Source organism: Vulpes lagopus, unplaced genomic scaffold (assembly GCF_018345385.1).
Source record: "Vulpes lagopus strain Blue_001 unplaced genomic scaffold, ASM1834538v1 ctg48, whole genome shotgun sequence".
Classification (NCBI taxonomy): Eukaryota; Metazoa; Chordata; class Mammalia; order Carnivora; family Canidae; genus Vulpes; species Vulpes lagopus.
Genome location: NW_024570855.1, coordinates 479245 through 500000, shown reverse-complemented (window position 1 = coordinate 500000; position 20756 = coordinate 479245). Strand labels below are relative to the sequence as shown.

At 50.5% G+C, this 20756-nt stretch overlaps 1 protein-coding gene across 1 annotated transcript in view; it reads right to left on the bottom strand.

The window, feature by feature from the left end:
* Positions 1–6: 6 nt before the first annotated feature.
* The window catches only part of CHRNA5 (cholinergic receptor nicotinic alpha 5 subunit), a gene marked incomplete at its 3' end in the record, with an annotated part of 32251 nt that continues 11501 nt past the window's right edge, over positions 7–20756 (bottom strand). The window contains exons 2-5 of the mRNA XM_041742393.1: positions 6651–6802; positions 3454–3498; positions 2140–2249; positions 7–661 (exon numbers count right to left, since the gene is read on the bottom strand). Of these exons, the coding sequence (XP_041598327.1) occupies positions 7–661; positions 2140–2249; positions 3454–3498; positions 6651–6802 (962 nt within the window). The remainder of the gene's footprint in view (positions 662–2139; positions 2250–3453; positions 3499–6650; positions 6803–20756) is intronic.

The following is a 20756-nucleotide window of genomic DNA, read 5'->3' as shown; positions in this document are numbered from 1 at the left end:
GTGGAGAAAGATCTTGCGCACCCAGGGTGCCATGGCGTCGTGCGTCGAGGAGGAACGGTGGTGGATGTTGATGGCGAAGACGGTTACCATGATGGACAGAGTCACGAAAATCATGGTGAACACCAGGTACTCTCCGATCAGGGGGATCACTTTGGACGACGAGGGTATGATCTCCTCGATCACCAGCAGGAAGACAGTCAGAGAGACCAGGACTGACGTGCAGAGGCAGATCTTCTCGCCCTCGTTGGAGGGGAGGTAGAAGACGAGCACCGTTAAAAACGAGAGCCCGATGCAGGGTATGATGAGGAACAAGGTGTAGAAGAGAGGCAGACGCTTGATCACAAACGAGTACGTGACGTACGGGTACCAGCAGGCGCTGTCCGTCCTGTTCCCTCTGCTCCCGGTGGCGCTGACAATCTCCCATTCTCCGTTGTCGAAAAAGTCTCTCTTGTCCACGTCTTGGTCCTCCAAGATGATATCGACCTGTGATCCGTCGTAAGTCCAGGAACCAAACTTCATGGAGCAGTTTTGGACGTCAAATGGGAAAAACGTGACATCTATGGTACAGGAGCTCTTGTAGTTCGCGGGGGGCGTCCAGGTGACCTTGCCGTCGTACCTGACCACCGCTTTCGTGCTGGTCCCTTCAAAACGGCCGTCGGCACTGAAATAAACACACGCACGTGACAGCACAGAGACTGGGGAACCCTGGCAGGCCCGTCACCGGCTGGGGGGCGGGGAGCCCGGCCAATGAGATGCTCTGTAAGTTGTGATGCAGGAGATACACCCGCTGCACGTAGGGGACCCTGTCCCACGGCCGTCTTCCCTAAATAGACAACCCTCCTAGACCTGGACTCCTTCCACATGGACCCCACGACTGATGATCACATTTGTACTTCACAGGACCATGAGATTTTAGAGCCCGAAAGATTTCCCTTTACTCACAAAACATAATTCGGCTATTTGAACAATAGGATAGCAGCCAGCTGCTGAGTCCACGTGCCTCGATGCCCCACACGGCGCTATTCCCCTCCAGCAAATACTGGGTGCTTGCTGCCTGGGCAGGGAAGAGCATCAGTGCTCAGCCGTGCCTCTAAGCCCCGTTGCCCTGCGAACTCATGTTCTGGAGAAGTCTACCCACACAAGATTTCTTTGAAATATTGTTTATCCTAAAACTCATGTGGCTTTTGCTAGACTCACGTTCATGTAAAAATGTCTTCAGGGGCCTGGAATAAGGTGATGCTCTGGGAAACTATGTCCTGCTACCTTACAGCCTCTTGCCTCTTACCATACGAAGAAGCGTGCAGGGAAACGGTATTTAGAGATGAATATTTCTACACAGCATTTGCTCTGTCTTCATGCCAAGTGCGTTCTTGCAAATACTCCAAAGTGCTTTAGGGTAAGCACAAATTCCCAGATTTGCTCTGGGGTGATCCTAGAAAAACTGAAACTTGATCCCAGAATTATCTGTTCCCCAAGTTAAAAACCATCCTGAAAATAGACATGGGTAGGACACCTATAAAGATGAGTGCACACCCCCCGTCACGGGATAATTACAATACGGTATTTAAGCAAAATTAGAAGCACATTTAAACATAAGTGTGACCTCAACTATTTTTTTAAATATCCCCAAATCTGGAGGGTAATCTGCCCAATATTTGGTCTGTTAAGTAGGAGGCTGAACAGAGATGCCAGGCTGCCCGTGTAAACCCCACCCCGCCACATGCAACTGTGTGATCTTGGACAAGGGCACAACACCCTCCCTCTCCTGTTCCTCGTCTGTCAAAAACATTATTTTCACAATAGCAATGGGAATCCAATAAAGCACACGGCCAGGAACTGGGATGGGGTGACAACCCCAAGGGCTGGGATAACGGGACTGATTAGGGGTGACACCCCCCAACTTCCAGACACTGTTCTGCACTTTCCAGATGGTTCACATGTTTTAAAAATCAAAGGACAAAAGAACACCTCAAAAGGGGGGTGAGGATCCACAGACCCTATTTGCAGTTTCGCAAAACACATAAGATCAAGTCATTTGATCTTACAGTTGGACGGTTTTCGAAAGGAAGAATCACTAGTGCCTAATAAAAATACAGTTTTCTTCTAAAAGCATAAAGCGGAATTTGGAATATGACTTACTTATCAAACAAAACGATGTCTGGGGTCCAGAGGGAGTCGGAAGGGACGCGTATCACTTTTATTCCTCCATAGTCACCAGGGCGCCATCTCAGTTTCACGTCCGTCCACTCCTTCAGAACAAACATGACAGCCTCAGTCGCCAATTGCGATGACATCGACTGTGAAGCATAGTAGAAACTATGCTTTTTGCCAAATACAGAAATTCCAGACATAAAAGCATCTCTACTCGCCCTAGAGAAAACTCAGCTCTGTGTCTTTGTTGAGTGTGGGAGCACAGCCCCCCACCAGTGTCTGCAGCCTTGGTGCCGGGAGACACAGATGAGGACCGTTGGGGGGGTGGTTGGGGGGTGCTCACAGCCGTGTCACCTGCTCCCCTCCCCCCGAGGACACACCCGGGGCTCCGGCCTGGCCACAGAAGAGCTGGCTGCACTGTCCTTGGCTGGACGGGTCCATGCCAGGGGAACAGGACTCATCACACCCTCCACAGAGGTGAACACCTGTGCAGCCTCCACACAGGGACATTCTGTGATCATGCGAAGACGCAGCCCCACAAAAGGGGGTGTGCCTTTTGGGAGTTAGGGTCAGGGAACCAGTAGTGGGTATTAAATTAGGGCTGATAAAGGAAGAGCAAAGGGAAGGACACAGCAGCACCTGAGTACAGAGGTCCAATGGCCCAGAGGAAAAAGGAGCCCTTCCTACAAAAGGGGCTACGTGCGTAAGAATAATTGATCGCCTGTTTCCGTCTCACTCCAAGTAAGCGTCACAATCCTGGCAGCGGCCCAGGTGCTTGCTAAACCAGGGCCCTCCCCCTGCTTCTCTGACCTCCCCACGGTTCACTCACCTCTCCCCACACTGGCCTGCTTGCTCCTCCTTCGACACACCAGGCACACGGCAGCCGCAGGGCCTTTGCACTTGCTGGCCCCTCTCTGCCTGGATTGCTTCTCCCTGAGATACTCGCATGGCTCATTCTTCTCCTTGCTCAGACATTACCTTCCGAGTGATGCTCTCCCCAACTGTGCTGGTTAAAAGTACATCCCTGACACTACGTCGCCCTCGCTCCCAGTGAGCTTTCCTCCAAGCTTGTCAGCGTTAAGGTACAACACAGCCTCCTAGCTCCTTTCCCCCAAGAGACAGACATTCCCGGGGGCCAGGACTTCTGCCTGGGAAACAGCGCCTGCAGGACAGCAGCCACCCCAGGACTCCCTGGTCGGATACGAGAGCCTCTGGCGTCCTGTCCATCCACCAGACCACCTGCTCGTGTTTCTGAAAACCCTACAGTCGCAGCACCAATGACCTTTTGAATTTTATACACACCTGCTTCAACCAGACGTTCGTTGTCATTAACTGATTTTTCTCATCCTGTAAAACAAAAATTTAAATAAGGCTGATTTCAAGTACAGAATTTTCAGTTTCCTGCACATACCTCCGTCCATACCGTACCTACATCCTGCTCATCAATGCAGGTCTCTGGAAAAGCAGCATCACTTTTCCAGCCTAATTTCACATTATTCCTTTCAACATGCTCCGTATTTCAGATAAACTGCCCTGCAGGACACTGCTGGCATCTTGGATGGAACGTTCAGGGACTCAGCTACTCTACGTCCTCAAACCCGAGACACGGTCTAAGGAACAAGCACAGTGTCACCGTGCACTTGGCACTCGAAGGAAGAAGCGGACAGCGAGCTGTGAATCGCCGTGAACCAAGACACACGCAGTGATTGCAGAAGAGCCGAAACGGGGGGAAGGGGCCGGAGTCACACCCATTCCCACATGTCCTCAAGCTGGAACCCGGTGGTGTTCTGTGCCCCGCCGAGCACAGGGCCGCATTGCTGACCTCGGCTGAGCTGAGGTCACTGCCCTGCACTTGCACGGCCACTTTCCTGGCGAGCTGGGGTCTCGGCCACTTGCTGCTCACACCTCCCGGATGGAGCTTTGCTGAGACCGGCTTGTCACTGAGCTTTCGAGGCCTAATTAAAGTGACATCACTTCCATCATTTTCCCTGAAATACCACGGAGCCAGCGGGACCAGTACAAGACCAGATGATTGCCGGGTGCCAACCACAGACACCCACTGGCAGGACGGAATGCCGGGTGGGGACACGCACAGCAGTGGGCACAACCCATAGGCTGGGAGGGAGGTCAGGGCTTCAGACGGCCCAGGGCCTGGCGGGCCACCTTCCACAGCAGGTGGGCGGCCCAGGAGAGGAGCGGGCAGAGGACAGAGGCCCTGAAGTCCGACTCAGGAACAATCTGGGGAATACAGCGTGGGCGTCACTCTTTCACCTGGGTTCCAAAGGTCACCTGTCCTTGGAGAGGACCTGGGGGGACCCCTGGGGTGGCTCAGCGGTGGAACATCTGCGTCCGGCTCAGGGCGTGACCCCGGGGTCCCAGGATCAAGTCCGCATTGGGCTCCTGGAGGGGAGCCTGCGTCTCCCTCTGCCCGTGTCTCTGCCTCTCTGTGTGTGTCTCTCATGAATGGATAAATAAAATCTTGAAGAAAAATTGTTTTAATTAAAAATAAAAGGAAACGACCTGGAGATTTTATCTAGTGCAGTTCCTTCATCCCGCAGATAGAGGAACCAGCCCAGCGGGGGAATGTGCGGAACCGCCCCGGCTGGCGGGAACCGTTTAGAATGGCAAGCTCCTGAGCTTAAGCCCGACAGCGGCCCTACTGTCCGCTCCAAAGTCACACAGCATCAGAGTGAGTGCCGACTGCGCAGCGTACCCCTGGGGCTAAAGCCCTAAATGCAGCCATGAATGACGGGGAAAGTTCTGGTAAACCTCTTACCCGTGATGCCACAAGGCAGCAGGTCAGCTTTGAGAATCTAATGAAAACGATAGACCTTTTCCCCAGAAAAATGTGAACACACACGAATTGTGCACCAAAGGCTAGGACCCAGTTGGCACCCGCGTCCTCCACGGGAACACAGATAAAGGAGCGACACCTAAGTTCACAACTGGCCCCAAATGTGGGGCACAGCCCGACGCGAGGAGACCTCAGGTCCCAAGCATCTGTTACGTGTCAGCACCATGTACGATGGGACACAACCCAGAAGGACAAACGCAGGGCTGTCCCCAGGACACGGCGCCGTCGGCAGAGAAGCCACTGACTGGGTGAAGGGGGGAGTGGGGGGGCGCAGGGCAATGGTTTTGTGACCTGACGGTAAAGTCAGCAGCCACCAAATTCAGGCATTTGTCATTAATAATACAAATACAGTCGTCATTTATAAAAGGAAATAATGGGAACTAACTTCTGCCAACAATAGAATATTTAAATAAGTCATAAACGGAACGTCGGATAGACATTAAAATTATATTTATGTATGAAGATTATGGAACGAGGCAGGCAATGCTCTTAATGTGACGAGAGGAGAGAAATGGGTGCTGGGTGGTGCAAGGAGGTGTCGGCCACTAGACCGGGCACCTGAGGCCAATAGGACACCGCGTGCCCACAGTGGAATTAAGACTGTTTTTAAAATTGTAAGGGAACAAAAAACAAGAGGGGAAAAAAGGCTTCATTGTGTCAAAATTAATATCCCAATTTGAAAAGTTACACACAAACAACTGGCAAGAAATACAGCAAAATGTCACCACGGGTCACCTCCAGGGGGTGGAAACACAGTCTTTTTTCCCTTATTTGTAGTCGTTTGTACTTTCTGAGCTCTCTACAAGCATCCTCACTGCTTCTCTAATTAGGAAATAAAGGCTCGTCTCTAACCGTCGCTGTCACCGTGGGCTCTGGGGACGCAGCAGGGAAAGGGCTAGTGACTGCCGTGATCAGAACAAGGAGAAACTAATGTCGACGTTGGCACGAGCTCTGGGTTCGAGGAGAAGGGTATCAAGACGGCGAGAACTCGTCGCGAGGGAACCCACGCTCCCTGGTGGGCGCCACGCGGCAGAGCCTCAGACATGTCTGAGGCGTGAGACTGAAACGCTGACGGGCTGAGACGCTTTTTGGTCCTAACAATATACAACTCTACTCTTGGACTCTTTCCTCTTTAAAATGTTGACTTTTGGGGATCCCTGGGTGGCGCAGTGGTTTGGCGCCTGCCTTTGGCCCAGGGTGCGATCCTGGGGACCCGGGATCGAATCCCACTCGGGCTCCCAGTGCATGGAGCCTGCTTCTCCCTCTGCCTGTGTCTCTGCCTCTCTCTCTCTCTGTCTGTGACTATAATAAATAAATAAATAAATAAATAAATAATATAATAATAATAATAATAATAAAATAAAATGTTGACTTTTTAAAATCATATTTTTTAAAAAATGTAATGAGAAGCTTCCATATAAAATGTTTCCTATCTTTGACCTTATTCAAAATAAACCTACAATAATTACCAGATCAGTGATTTATTTGTAAACTCCTCAATGTCATGCAAACAGTGCATCCCGGTGCCCACAGCAACCACTCCTCCCTGCCCGGGCCCCCTGGAAACCCTCGCTGCCCCCCACCCCCGGGCCCATGGCGCCCCCGGAACCTCTGAAATGCAGCATGTGATGTCTGGCACACTTACCACATCCACTAGCTGAGATAGTGCAAGGCCAAACTTTATTTTTATTTTGTCATTCAGGTGTTCCACGGGACGAACCCATCTTTCGTAGTCTTGAAACAAATCCTTAAACAAACTGTCTTCATGTTTTGCCACCAAGGATGGTTCAGCCAATCCTGCATAAAGATTTTTCAAAGTTAGTGTATTAGGTTCTCGCCCACTAAATACCTATGCTTTAGAAAATGTTCGGCTTTATAGGAACCAACCTATTACTTAGGCTATTTTTTTAAGATTTTATTTTTATTTATTTATCCATGAGAGACACAGAGAGATGCACAAAGAGAGGCAGAGACCCAGGCAGAGGGAGAAGCAGGCTCCATGCAGGGAGCCCGACGCGGGACTCGATCCCGGGACCCCAGGATCACACCCTGGGCCGAAGGTGGCACTAAACCACTGAGCCACCCAGGCTGCCCATATTTAGGCTATTAATAGAGCCTTTACAATAAAATATTGATACAAATGTTTATGATCAATAAGGGACACTGTGGCTTGGATATATCTCTTAGTAAAATCCGATTACTCATATGGAAATACTCTATGTTCCTTAGGAAACAGTACTTTATACAGAATATTCTAACAAAAGCTTTTAAGCTTTTAAATAAGTTGCCAGGGCTCGAGGGGTTGCTTGGGGAAAAATTCCAAACCTAGAAAACAGAGACTTTGAGGTGCATTTACATCAACTGTAAATGTAAAATTAACAAACTTTCATTTACATGACTGTGCTATACAAACATATAAGCACTGGATGAATTATCCAGATGTCATACCTTTGTTGGCTATATGTTTGCAGACAGTTACCTTAGGGCCTGACACTTAAGAGAGAGAGAGAAACAGGATTTTTTATATTCTAGATGCCATAGCCGCGGAGTGGTTAGATTCCCAGGTCACTGTTATGTTTGTTCTTCTGCCAAGTTGGATTAAGCCTCTGAACAAACGAGAGTTTTCAGTGTTACGTGCTCCGAGTCCCTGTCAAGGGTCTGAAATGAGTGAAAGTCAAGCCTGACGTTTACCAGGACTCCCGATTTTACAAAGAAAAAGCATCCACTTGAACCAAAACATCGCTGGCTTATTTATGATGAGGGACGCACGCAGGACTCTGCAGGCACGAGGGGCCTTCTCCAACGTGACAGAAAACCAGCGCTTTCCCAAGACCTCGTGTCCTTATTAGACCGTGTTCCAGTGGGAGGAAGCCCGCCCCGGCGCCCCTGCCCCGTCCACCCGTCAGGAGTGCAGCACACTCCTCTCTGGCTCCCCCGGCGAGTTAGGAAACTCGATTTAATCAGTAAATACCATAGACCTTGCACCTGCTTCCCATAAAAGACTCCTTATGTGAAAATGCACAGCGTTGGAGAGATTCCAATTCAACTGGAATGTTATGCACTGGAGAGTCATTCGTTTTATTTATTTATTTTTTTGAGTCATTTGTTTTAATGTTTAAGAGCCGTTAATTCAATAGCATTACTCTCTCCTCTCCTAATCCTGCTTAAAATTTTTATAGCCTCTGAAACACCAAAAGTTTGAGGTTGTTTGAAAGATAAAAATGACAAATAAAATGCATTTTAATAGCATCTAAGAACCTTTTGCCTTAGGGAAAAAGATGATAGCTTGATTCGCCACCTCGAATCCTGTTTGAAAGAAAGTAGGTGGGGTATAAATACATTGACAAATTAATTCTAACATTCCCTCTAACGACAATCCTTAAGATGCAGCCTTAAAAATATCTTCCTAGTATATCCAATATTAGAAATACTATTTCCCCAACACAATTTTATGGAAACAGTGGGTGCTAATGTCAGTGATGTTTTAGCACAAAACCTTAATCATGCAAATTCTAGGTAGAGGATTTTTAGCCGGTTCTAAATCTTTTTAAGTTTATGCTGCTCATAAGCCTCAGAATGCTTAAAGGAGAGGAGGATACGTGATGGGAGATGCCATACTACAGGGCTGGTTAGTGGCAGAGCTCTGAAGGGCCCCCAGGGCTCCGCTCCACCTCTTACACCTCTCATGTGAACATTTTCCATCCTGAGTCTTTATCAAAGTGCTTAATTAGTGTCACACTCCCTGACAGCTCCAGCCCATACTAATTTTTGCTCACTCATTCAACAAATGTTTCTTGGACAAGTGCCTCGTACTAGGCACTGCGCCCAGTACCGGGCACACAGGGATAAACACAGTCCAGCAGGAAAGATCGACACAGTGCACGTGGTGCTACTAAGTTCGATAGAAACTGAATTCAAACTTGAATATCCTTTTCAAAAAGTTGTTCTGCACAGTTAACATTTGCTCATTTATTTCCACTCAAAATAAATAATTTAAATCAATTACTTTCAACCTCAGTTCCTTGAAATCCCAGGGCATTTATTTTTCATACTATTTTTCACCAAGATCGTATATTATTTGACATATACTGCTCTGTGTTCTTTTCCAGTTATGTCACGTAAGTCTTGGGTCTCCAAAGAAATCAATGCCCTAAAAGGTAGAAATCATTTCTATACTTTGGCACCTCTACAGTCCTAAGTATAATGCTGATCACAACAGTCACTTTAATACATTTTAGTTTTCTGTCCTGACTTAAAAAGAGGGACCTGGGAGAAAATATTTGTAGATCATTTATCTGATAAGGGGTGTGTACCTAGACTACATAAAAAACTATTACAAATCAATGATAAAAAGATACAACAACCCAATTTTCAAATATGTTACTGATCTGAACAGACCTTTCTCCAAAGAACAGCCAGTAAGTGTCTGAAAAGATATTCAACCCCTTTACCCATTCAGAAAAATGCCGATCAAAGCTATAATGAGGGGTGCCTGGCCGGCTCAGTCGATGGAGCGGTGACTCTTGATCTCGGGGTCATGAGTTCAAGCCCCGCACTGGGTGTAGAAACAGTAAATAAATAAATTAATTAATTTTAAAAAAAGCCCTACAATGAGTTATCGTTTCACACCCAATACAATGGTTATTGAAAACAGAGATAACAAGTGTTGAGAAGGATGTGGAGAAATTGGGACCCTTGTACACTCCTGGTAGGAGTGTAACATGGTGTGATTGCTTTGGAAAACATTTAATAGTCCCTTAAAAAGTTAACTATAGGGTTACGATAGACCTAGCAATTCTACTCTCGGTACATACCCAAGAGAAATGAAAACAGCTGTCCACCCAAAACTTGCACATGAACATTTCCAGTGGTATTTTTCATAATAGCTAAAAGGTGGAAACAACCCAGATGCCTATTAAATGATAAATGGATAGATGAAATGTGGAATACCCAATGGAATATTATTTTGTCATTAAAATGAATTAATGAGGGGATCCCTGGGTGGCTCAGCGGTTTAGCGCCTGCCTTTAGCCCAGGGCCTGATCCTGGGGTCCCGGGATCGAGTCCCATGTCAGGCTCCCTGCATGGGGTCCTTCTCCCTCTGCCTGTGTCTCTGCCTCTCTCTCTCTCTCTATGTCTCTCATGAATAAATAAATAAAATCTTAAAAAATAAATAAAATAAAATGAATTAATGACGCATGCTAGGACATGGATGTACCTTTTAAATATTATGCTAAGTAAAAGAAGCCAGTCACAAAGACTGTAAATTATGATTCCACCTACATGAACTATCCAGAAGAGGCAAATCTAGAGATGCAGAAAAGTAGTTTGGTGGTTGCCTGGTAGGGGTTGGGGGGGCATTGCAGATAATGTTCAAACATCAATTTTGGTGACAGTCACAGTAGCCCAAATATACTAAAAATCACTGGATCATGTACTTTAAATAGGTGAGTTGTCTGGTGCATAAATGACATCTTGATAATCTGTGACCAAAAGGAGGACGTCTTCACAACTGAGCTAAGGCGAGCAGGTACATTGGACAACACAGCGCTGATCAGAGCTGAGAAAACGTGACAAACATGTGGATATGACCTTCAGAAAAATTATATCTGAATAGTCACACCACAACTTTTCCTTGGAAAATAACAAAGATAAAAAACTATGTGTGCAATGCCAGTGCATTTATTTTCCTTATTTCTTTGTAATGTTTTATACCTTTCCTAGTAATGGTCCATTTTTTAAATTAAGACCTCATTCCTCTCGTGGGTGCCTGGGTGGCTCAGTCACTGAAGTGCCTGCCTTCTGCTCAGGCCGTGATCTCGAGGTCCTGGGATTGGGTACAGCATTGGGCTCCCTGCTCAGCAGTGAGTCTGCTTCTCCCTCTGTCTCAAGTAAATAAATAAAATCTTAAAAAAAAGAAAAAAAAAAGACTTAATTCCTTTCCAAAAAAAGAAAAATACTGATGAATTCTATCAAACATTCAAAGAAGAATTAATATCAATCCTTCTCAATTCTTCCAAAATATAGAGGAGGAAAAAACACGTTCAAACTCATTCTACGAGGCCGGCATTACCCTGAAACCAAAACCACACAAGGATGCCACAGAAAAGAGAATTACGGGCCACTATCCCTGATCAACACAGATGCAATAATCCTCAACTATATACTAGCAAACCAAATCAACACACCAAAAGGGTCATTCAACGCGATCGAGGGGGATTTCTCCCAGGGACACAAGGATGCTTTAAAATCCACAAACCAGGGGATCCCTGGGTGGCGCAGCGGTTTGGCGCCTGCCTTTGGCCCAGGGCGCGATCCTGGAGACCCGGGATCGAATCCCACATCGGGCTCCCGGTGCATGGAGCCTGCTTCTCCCTCCGCCTGTGTCTCTGCCTCTCTCTCTCTCTCTGTGACTATCATAAATAAATAAAAAATTAAAAAAAAAATAATAAAATCCACAAACCAGTCTGTGTGATACACCAATTAACAAAATGAAGGATAAAAATCATAGGATCCTCGCAATAGATGCAGAAAAGCACTTGACCAACTTCAATATCCACTGATGATAAAGCCTTGTAACAAAGTGGACACCGAGGAAATCTGCCTCAGCGTAGTAAAGGCCGTACGGCCCACGGCTAAGAGCACAATCAGCGGTGAGAAGCTGAGAGCCGTTCCTCAGGCCAGGGACAGACAGGGATGCCCACTCTCACCACTTTTATCCAACACAGACCGGAGTCGTGGCCAGAGCAGTGAAGCAAGAATAAGAAATAAGAGGTATCTGGGTGGCTCAGTCGGTTAAGCGTCTGACTCTCGGTTTTGGCTCAAGTCATAATCTCAGGGACCTGCAAGCAAGCCCCAGTCACCAGGACCCCGAGGGAATTGTACCAAAGGAAATAAGTCAAAGATGGATGGCGTACAATGTCACTTAAATGGAATATCTATTTTAAAAAGCTCACAAATGCCGAGAACAGATTGGTGGTTGACAGAGGCAAGGGGGTGATGGGTGGACAAAGTGGGTAAAGGGGATCAAGAGGTACAAAGTTTAGTCATAAAATGAATGTCACAGTGACGTAATACACAGCCTGGTGACAATACCGTGTTGCATATTTGAAGGTTGCTAAGAAAGTGGACCTCGAGGGCAGCCCGGGTGGCTCAGCCCAGGCCAAAACCCCGGGGTCCTGGGATCGAGTCCCACGTCGGGCTCCCTGCACGGGGTCTGCTCCTCCCTCTGCCTGAGTCTCTGCCCCCCTCTCTCTCTCTCATGAATGAATAAAATCTTAAAAAAAAAAAAAAAAAAGGAAGTTGACCCTGAAAGTTCTCATCGGAAGGAAAAAAATGTTTTTAAAAGAAGAAAAACTGAGCATGTATGGTAAAGGATGTTAACGAGACCTATTGTGATCATAAAAAATAATTTAAAAACTGCTTCTCAGAGATTATCTTCCAGAGCAGTTCAAGGTTCATGGCAAGTTTGGGGGGAAGGTAAAGAGATTTCCGTGTCTGCCCTGCACGTGAGGACATCCCCCAGCAGAGTGGGGGACACCTGGGGCAGCTGATGAGCCTACACCGTCGCATCGTTGCTACCCGAAGCCCAGAGCCTGCACTCCCCCTGCGTCACCCCTGGCGTCACAGGCTCCCCGGGTGTGTGGGAGCGTGTGTCACACGCCCGGCCCATTCATCCCTCCACGCCCAGCACACCCCTGGCAGCTGCTCACCCCCTTCCCCTCCCCCTAGTTTTGCATTAGGCAGCCTGCTTTCGAGAACTATTGTAATAAATAGAAAATGACACGTGTCATAGTGTGGATGTCTGTGTCCCCCTAGAGTTCAAGTTGAAGCCCAAGCCCCCAAGGCCTGGAGTGGTGCCCGAGGCACGGGGCAGAGCGGGGCGAGGGCCAGTGGTGCGGGGGGGGGGGCAGCGTCCATGCGGGGGCGGGGGGGGGCCCTTGCCAGTGACCGTAGCCTCCTCCCTGGGTCACAGCCGCAGGGCCACCTGTCTGCTGCATTTTGCTACATCAGCCCGAAGGGCCGGGGCAGCACAGGAGGGCTAAAGGTCACGGCACATTTTTGCGACCTCGACAGCAAACATGCGGATGTCTTTCATAAGGGAAGAGGCTACAGTCTGAAAGGCTGTCATCTGACCACCGGGGGCTGACCTGTCATCAGGTCTGAAGACAGAAGAGTCGTCAAACCTGTGTTTTTCTGCATCAACTGATTCCGCCTTTTGGGGGAAGTACCAGTTAGCAGAACCTGCCATCCAGGCCAGTCCTCTCTCCTCTCACTCAGGAGGTCTGAGGTCCTAGCGAGTGAAAGGAGACGACTCTGCAGGTGCTTAAATCCTGACTTGTCCAGGCGCTCAGCAGTTTAGCGCCGCCTTCGGCCCAGGGCGTGACCCCGGGTCCTGGGATCGAGTCCCGCATTGGGCTCCCTGCATGGAGCCTGCTTCTCCCTCTGCCTGGGTCTCTGCCTCTCTCTCTCTCTATCATGAATAAATCAATAAATAAATCTTAAAAAAATAAAATAAATAAAATGGCCAACAAGCATGTGAGAAGATCATCGTCACTGATCATGAGACAAATGCAAATCAAAATCACAAAGTGTCACCCACACCCGTTAGGACAGCTACTGTCACTTAACAAAACAAAACAAAACAAATGTGTTGGAGAGAATGGGGAGGCTGGACCCCTCGCGCCCTGTTTGTGGGAAGGTGAAATGACGCAGGATTGTGGAAAACAGTGTGGAGGTTTCTCAAAACATTAAAGACAGAGTTACGGGATCGTCCGCAAATTCCCCTTCCGGGCATATCTTCCAAAGAACTGAAAGCAGGGTGCTGAGGAGCCGTATTTGCACAGCCGTGTGCGCAGCAGCATCATGCACAAGAGCCAAGGGACAGAAGCAACCCAATGTCCACCTGCAGGTGGAGGGGCCAGTGTGGGCCACACACCCCCTGACCGTCACTCGGCACCCTCTACAGAGTCTGGAGGCTGTGGTCACGCTCCGTGAAACGCGTGAGTCAACGAAGGGCAAACACTGCTTGATTCTGCGAACACGAGGCGTCTAAAGTCACAGACGCGGAAAGCAGCGTGTGGCGACGGGGACAGGGACAGGGAGGGCAGACGTGGGACAGTTTGTTTATCTGAGGGAGTGAGCGAGCGTGAGCAGGGGGAGGGCACAGGCCGGGGGAGAGGCAGGCTCCACGCAGGGAGCCCGACGTGGGGCTCGATCCCGGGACCTCGGAGTCACGGCCTGGGCCGAAGGCGGCGCTGAATCGCTGGGTCACCCGGGCTGCCCAAGTTTTCTCTTTATTCAAGAAAATAACCGCTTCACCAGGAGGCCAACTGTCTTCGGAAAACAAGTGCTTTCGGGGCTGCCGTCCCTGGGTGGAGTCTCACGGTGGAATAAGCCCGGGCCACGGGGAGCAGATCACGGGCCGGGTGAAATCCAATTGCCAGAGACCCATGGTTTCGCCATCCTTCCTGGGCGTAGGTGTGACATCCCCATATCTGGAGACGGATTTACCCGCCACGTGCAGACCTCAATCCGTACGCGCACCACACTTAGAGCAAAATTCTGAGTTGGACTTCGCTGTTTATTTTCACTATCTCAGCCACAGATCTTTTCTGTAAAGTGGGGTGTAAGCAACACAACAGTAACCAAAAAAGTAAAATAAGCCAATGTCGGTAATAACCCTCAAGTTCCGTGAAGGCTGGCTGCATGCCACACCGTTAACGCGTTAGCTAAGACGGCGAGTTCGTTACACACACTTCCCTTCGGAAGACAAATGTTAGGAACCCAATGGGGAAAAACCTAACTGATCTTACATTTCAAGTTTGCAAATAGTCACAAAACACTATGACTCCAGTGCTGGCCACCTGGCAGGCCTCAGAGACCCCAATCTCACAGATCAGCTTTCGGCATCCGCTGCACGCACACTGCCAACCCCTGCTTCCCCATCGGAAGGGGACATTTTCCATCGGAAGGGACCCAACAATGCTTCTGGAAAAGCTGCAGGAGGCCTGTAGGACTGCGCTCCGTGGCAGAGATCCTAGAACCCGGCTCTGGTTCTCCATGTCTCGAGCAGAGACCCCCCAGGGTCCCTCCCAAGGGCCCTGAGCCGGGGTAGGCCACAGACCCCGCTGCTGGGAGCCGAGTGTGCAACACGGAGCCTTCGGCCCACGGGGGCCCCATCCCGTCTCCTGGGGCTGGGTGGTGAGACCACACGGGGGTCAAAGAGCCGTGGCCTGGCTCCTGGGTGTTAGGAGGGTGAAGCTGAAGGCTCACCTGAGCCCGCAAGCTCTGGGGGCCACAGTCCTCTGACCTCGGACACAGGCCTCGCCAGGGGCCACAGCTCACAGGAAAACCCAACCACGACCCCCATTGTGGCCCCGAAGTGCCCGGGGGTGAGGGGGTGCGGCCGGCGACGCGTGGGCTACCCAGGATCACCCCTCACCTGCCGGGCCCTCACCTGCCGGCCCACCAGCGTCCAGGGAGCTCCCGCGTCCGTGCAGCCCCGGCGCCCGCACCTGCTCCGCGATTCCGCAGGGTTAGCAGCCCCCGCCCCGGCCCTCCCCGCCCCGGCTCCCTGCGGCCCCGGGTCACCTCTCCCGCCACGGTCTCCTGGGGCCCCCGTGGACACCTTCCGCCCACAGCCCGGCTTCGGCGGGCCCACCCTGCCAGCTCCATGGTGCCCGCCCCATCCAGCCGCTTCGTCTGGGTGGCCCTCCCTCCATCCTCTGCCCTCGGCGCCAGCCCTGCTCACAGGACAGCTTCTCGAACCCATGGCGGTCCCTGGCACGGGGGCTCCCCCTCGCTGCCCCCCCCGCCCAGCCTGGGATCCCGGCCAGGCTCAGGTGCTCAGGGCTCCCACTGCCCCAGGTGTGCCCTGGGTGCTCCCGCCTGCTGAGCCGGCACAGCCTGGGGGGTGAGGCCCATGTCCGTCTCCCCAGCACCCAGCACCACCCCCCAGCACCACCACCCAGCAGACTCGGGCAGCGGCCTATGAGGCTCGGAGCGCAGCGCCTGGCAGCAGGGCGGCCGTGAGTGCCCAGCCAGCACCCGCCCGCCCCACTCACCCTGGCAGTGAAGCAGCTGCCACAGAGCTACACAAACCTGCTCAGAGGGACTAAAGTCACTAGAAACAGCTCCTCAAATCACCGCCCGCGGAGCCACCGACTTCTCCCCACGGCCTCCGCGATCTCCCGGGGGGTCCCTCTCCCTGCATGTGGCCGTGGCCGTGGGCGCTTGCCAGGGCTGCCGCTCAGCACAAGGCCTGCAGGTAGACGCCCCCCTCAGCACCGCGCCCCCGGAGCTGATACTAATAATCAGGGGATCAGCCTGGCTAGCTCGGGCCTGCGAGGGACCAAGGGAGCCGCGCGGCTCTAGCAACAGGGCAGACCACCACCAACGGGCGACCCTTCCGAAGCAAAGATACAATTAATTAGCGAGGGGAAAACAAAACCCAACACCCACAAGGTACGAATAGAGGTAATGCCATTAACATTTGGAAGGATTTAGGGGATCCCGGGGTGGCTCAGCAGTTTGGCGCCTGCCTTTGGCCCAGGGCACCGTCTTGGAGTCTCGGGATCGAGTCCCGTGTCGGGCTCCCTGCGTGGAGCCTGTTTCTCCCTCTGCCTGTGTCTCTGCCTCTCTCTCTATCATAAATAAATAAATAAATCTTAAAAAAAAAAAACCCATACACTATTTTACTACGTCAGGCGGTGCCAACGGCTGTTGGAGATGCCTTTTAAGGGGCACTTGGCTGGCTCAGGCCATTGGGCATGTAAGTCTAGATCATGGGACTGTGAGTTCAAGCCCCATGCTGGACGTGGGATTGTTTAAAGATAAATAAAAATTCTAAGAAATTTAAAAAATAGATGAAACGTTTTTAAAAGTCTTCTCTGCTAAAGTCAGTACATAGCCAAAAAGATAGCTAAGGATTTTGAAGACCAATTCTAGGAAAAATAAGACACAGGAGTGTCCTTTCTTGGCATTCTTTCATGAAGAATCATGATTTCCTTTCCAAAAAGCATTGGAAAAAGTGAACCACGATGTTCTAAAGCTAAATATGAGTATTAGCAGTCTTGTAGTCAATCCTCAGCTAAAGACAAATTAACAGACAACATCTGCTATGATTTTAAGTGTCTTCCAGAAAAATTTTTTTTAAGATTTTATTTATTTATTTGAAAGAGAGAGCATGAGAGGGAGATCATGAGCAGGAGCAGAGGGAGAGCGAGAAGCAGAGGGAGGAGCTGACTCCCCACAGAGCTCGGTCCCAGGACCTGGATCCTGACCTCGCTGACCCCCAGGCACCCTCCTTGTAAGTTCTTAGGTTTTGGGCATCTGCCCCAACCTGGGACCGTCAGAGCCCCGTGGGGCCTACGCAGTCCTTCACTCGCTCAACAACGTGAGTGGCCGTTGCTTGCGCCGGCCTCTGCGCTAACAGTGGCGCCTGCTTCCTGGGGACACGTCGCATACTTCTTCCTCATTAGACCCTAATCGTTCAGTGTCCCGGTCGGTGTGCAGAGGAGACCTTGCACTGTGCTCAGCGGCGCCGGATGCTGCGAGATGCATATCCGAGCCTGGCAGCAGCCCCGCAGTCGGACCGGGGAGTTCCTGGCAGCACCGCCGACATTTGGGGTAAGTCACTGCTGTGGGGGCGCCGATGGGGTCGGCGGCCTCCCTGGCCTCTACCCGCTACACACTCCCTCCCCACAGTGTAACACCCGGAAATGCCTCCAGCTGTTGCAAAGGTCCTGGGGCCTGGGAGCTGAGAGGGGGCTGAGTGGGGAAGGGTGTTGCAAAACTACCCGGGTTGAGAACCACTGGTCCAACCTAAGTAGCACAGGTAGAGCTAGGACCCAGGTTCACTTCTGCTTTTTCTCAAAATAAAACTTTAATTACAAAGTAACTAAGTACTACATGAGCATTGCCAAGATTCAATCCGGAAGCACATATCGAGTAGCATCTGTCCTCCTCCTGCCTCCCTTCCTGCAAGGGTAACCACTGTGAGGTGTCACGTGCAGACACTTTTACACACACACGCACAAGGAGCAAACGTTTTGCTCTTCTCAAGCTCTGGGGCCTCTGTTTTCATCCCAGAGTACACGTCAGTCTGAGCCTCTCCGTCCCCACTCCTCCTCCACGATCTGCAGAACAGGCTGCGTTCTGAGTCTATCGTGATTTAAGCTTTTCCCCATCGATGGGCATTCACACAGTCTTCAATTCTGGGTTATTTCTAACCGTGCTACAATGAGGAAAATGCCGTGTTAGCATCCTTATACATCTACTTTCCCACACTTATATAAGGATTCCCGTGGCACTGACTTCTTAGAACTGCTGAGTCAAAGGTATACACGTTTTAAATTTTGCTGGGTACTGCCAATAGCCCCCCTCCTCCTTCACTGGCTGCCACAAGAAGGAAATAAGGGAATGCCCGCCCCTAAAGAGGCTAGTACAAGTACATACAATGTATTACATGCCCCAGTGCACGGTTTAAGGCATTACTGGGGCAGTTAATTCACTTTTCTAAGTCTCCTTGTTTTATTTTACAAAAAAAAAAAAAAAAAAAAAATGACTTCTATTCCTTTTTTTAAAAAAAAAAACAATCTTCTTTGCAGGAATTCTAGGTTGGTTAGTTTAAGCAATAGCAAGATCAAGCACTGAACATAATCAATTCTTTTGCAAATGAGGAGAAATGTGTTCTGTATCCAACTGCCGCAACACGACAGATAAGTAGCTTACCAGTCATTATTTTAAGAATTAAGGATGAAATGCAGAGGATTTTTTTTCACTTCGGGATTTTCATCATACCTTCTATTGATTCTTACAACAGCATTATGGGATAAAGCTTCTCTGTAACTGATACGCTTTAATAAACCTGACTTAACGTATTTCCCGGACTCTCGGAACACCTGCAGTAAGCCAATGACCTTAGACAGTGTTAAATTTAGGTCCGGTCAATAGTTCTCAAGGAGAGGAGACATCAGACACGGAGGAGACAGGGTGAGCATCAGCCCAGGTTCGCCCAGGGCCCGCCGTCTGAGTAGGCCGCACAGCCCACGGCAGCTGGTACGTCGATAGCACCCTAGGTCAGGACGCCCGGTGGCACGTGCCGTTGCCACCCTTCGCTATGGTCTGGGTGACCGTGGTGAGGCTGTTGCACACCCCCCCTTGGAGTTGTCCAAGTGAGCACGGAGGGCTGGAAGGACGGCAGCGGACACAAGAAGCTGCGACATGTGAGGAGGGAGGACAGAGCTCATTTTCTTAGTTTCCACTGGTCTTACATCGATGGGCTACAGTTCACTCAAATTCACTATTTCCATAATCATTGCCATTGGATTCTCCCAAAAATCTGCCCAGTTGATATGAATGGGAAGACGTCTACAGGTGTGCTGGTCATGTGGAGCTCTGGCCAGCAGCACCCGCGTCCCCTGAGCACCTTAGGGGTGCTCGGCCCTGCCTCCAGCCCGTGGAACCAGCGTCTGGGGCCTCGCCACCCCCTGCAGGTTGCAGCCCACGCCGCCTGGAAGCCGTAGTCTGCAAGACTTACCGCAGTGACTCTCCAGGGGCAGGGGTGAGACCAATTCTGTCCCTTAAGGCCCATCAGACTGTATCTGGAGACATTTTTTTGGTGGGTGCCACGGGCATCGTGGCTAGAGGCCAGACATGCTGCCAAACAATTTACAACATGCAGGAAGCTTCACGTAACAAGAATTTTCCAGCTCCAATATCAGGGATTGAGAGACCCTGACTTAGAGGAAAAAAAGCTTTGCCTGATTCTATATATATGCTGTTGATCATAAAGTAAAAAAAAAAAAAAATCCAAAGTCCATACCGTGAGGTTCAGGTTCAAGACAGTGATGTACGTAGGAGCTCCTGACTCACCTCCTCCCGCAGAAACACCGGGTCTATAACCACACACGGGACAAGCTCCTCCTAAGTAACCCGGACGGCTGCTGAGTGTGAGTACACATCAGACACTGGGGAGACCACCACCTCAAAGCAGGCAGGATGGCCATAAGCCGCACCCTGCAGGGCAACCCGTAACCAAGAGAAAACTCAAAACCCAGGCCCGCCCCCCAAGGAGCAAGGGATTCAAAACCCACACCGCTGGGCACCTTAACGTTTAAGACCTGCAAGTGAGAAATGAGCCCTAACATCCAACTTTGAGGACCAAGAGGGCTCACGTCCCGGGCCCGAGAGGCCATGAGAAACTGGAAGATGGCTCTCAGGCCCGCAACTCACCAGCCGGCCAAAGTGAAGGGGTGTCTCCAGATGTAGGCTTTGGCCTGAGTCCCCCACACATGGAGGCCACGGCCACAGCCCCGGGACGGGCACCGCTCAGGTTACCTCTGTGGCCATCAGAGCACCAGTACTCGCACCTGCATGTGGATCTGGTCCCCTGACTTCCATGGTGCCTGGCAGGGGATGCTCCTTGACGGCCTGACTCCTGGTCCCATGGGACTGCAACAATTGGTGCCACCCAAAAAGGGGCTCGCACCCCCGTCTGTCGCCCTGACATCCACAGCCGCTGACAAGGGACATCTCTTCACCACCGGGCACTGGCGGCCAGTGGGGCCTGTGCTGGTGGGTCCCACAGGACCGTGTGCGCTGGAGAAAGAGCTTGCAAACAGCCTCCATCCCCAGGGCACGGCAAGGGGCAAGGCACCAGGAGCTCGGTCTCTGTGGAGGAGGCCTACTAGCTAACCATCGTGGCTCCGGCCTGATGGGCACATTTCTTTTTTTTTTTTTTTTTAGA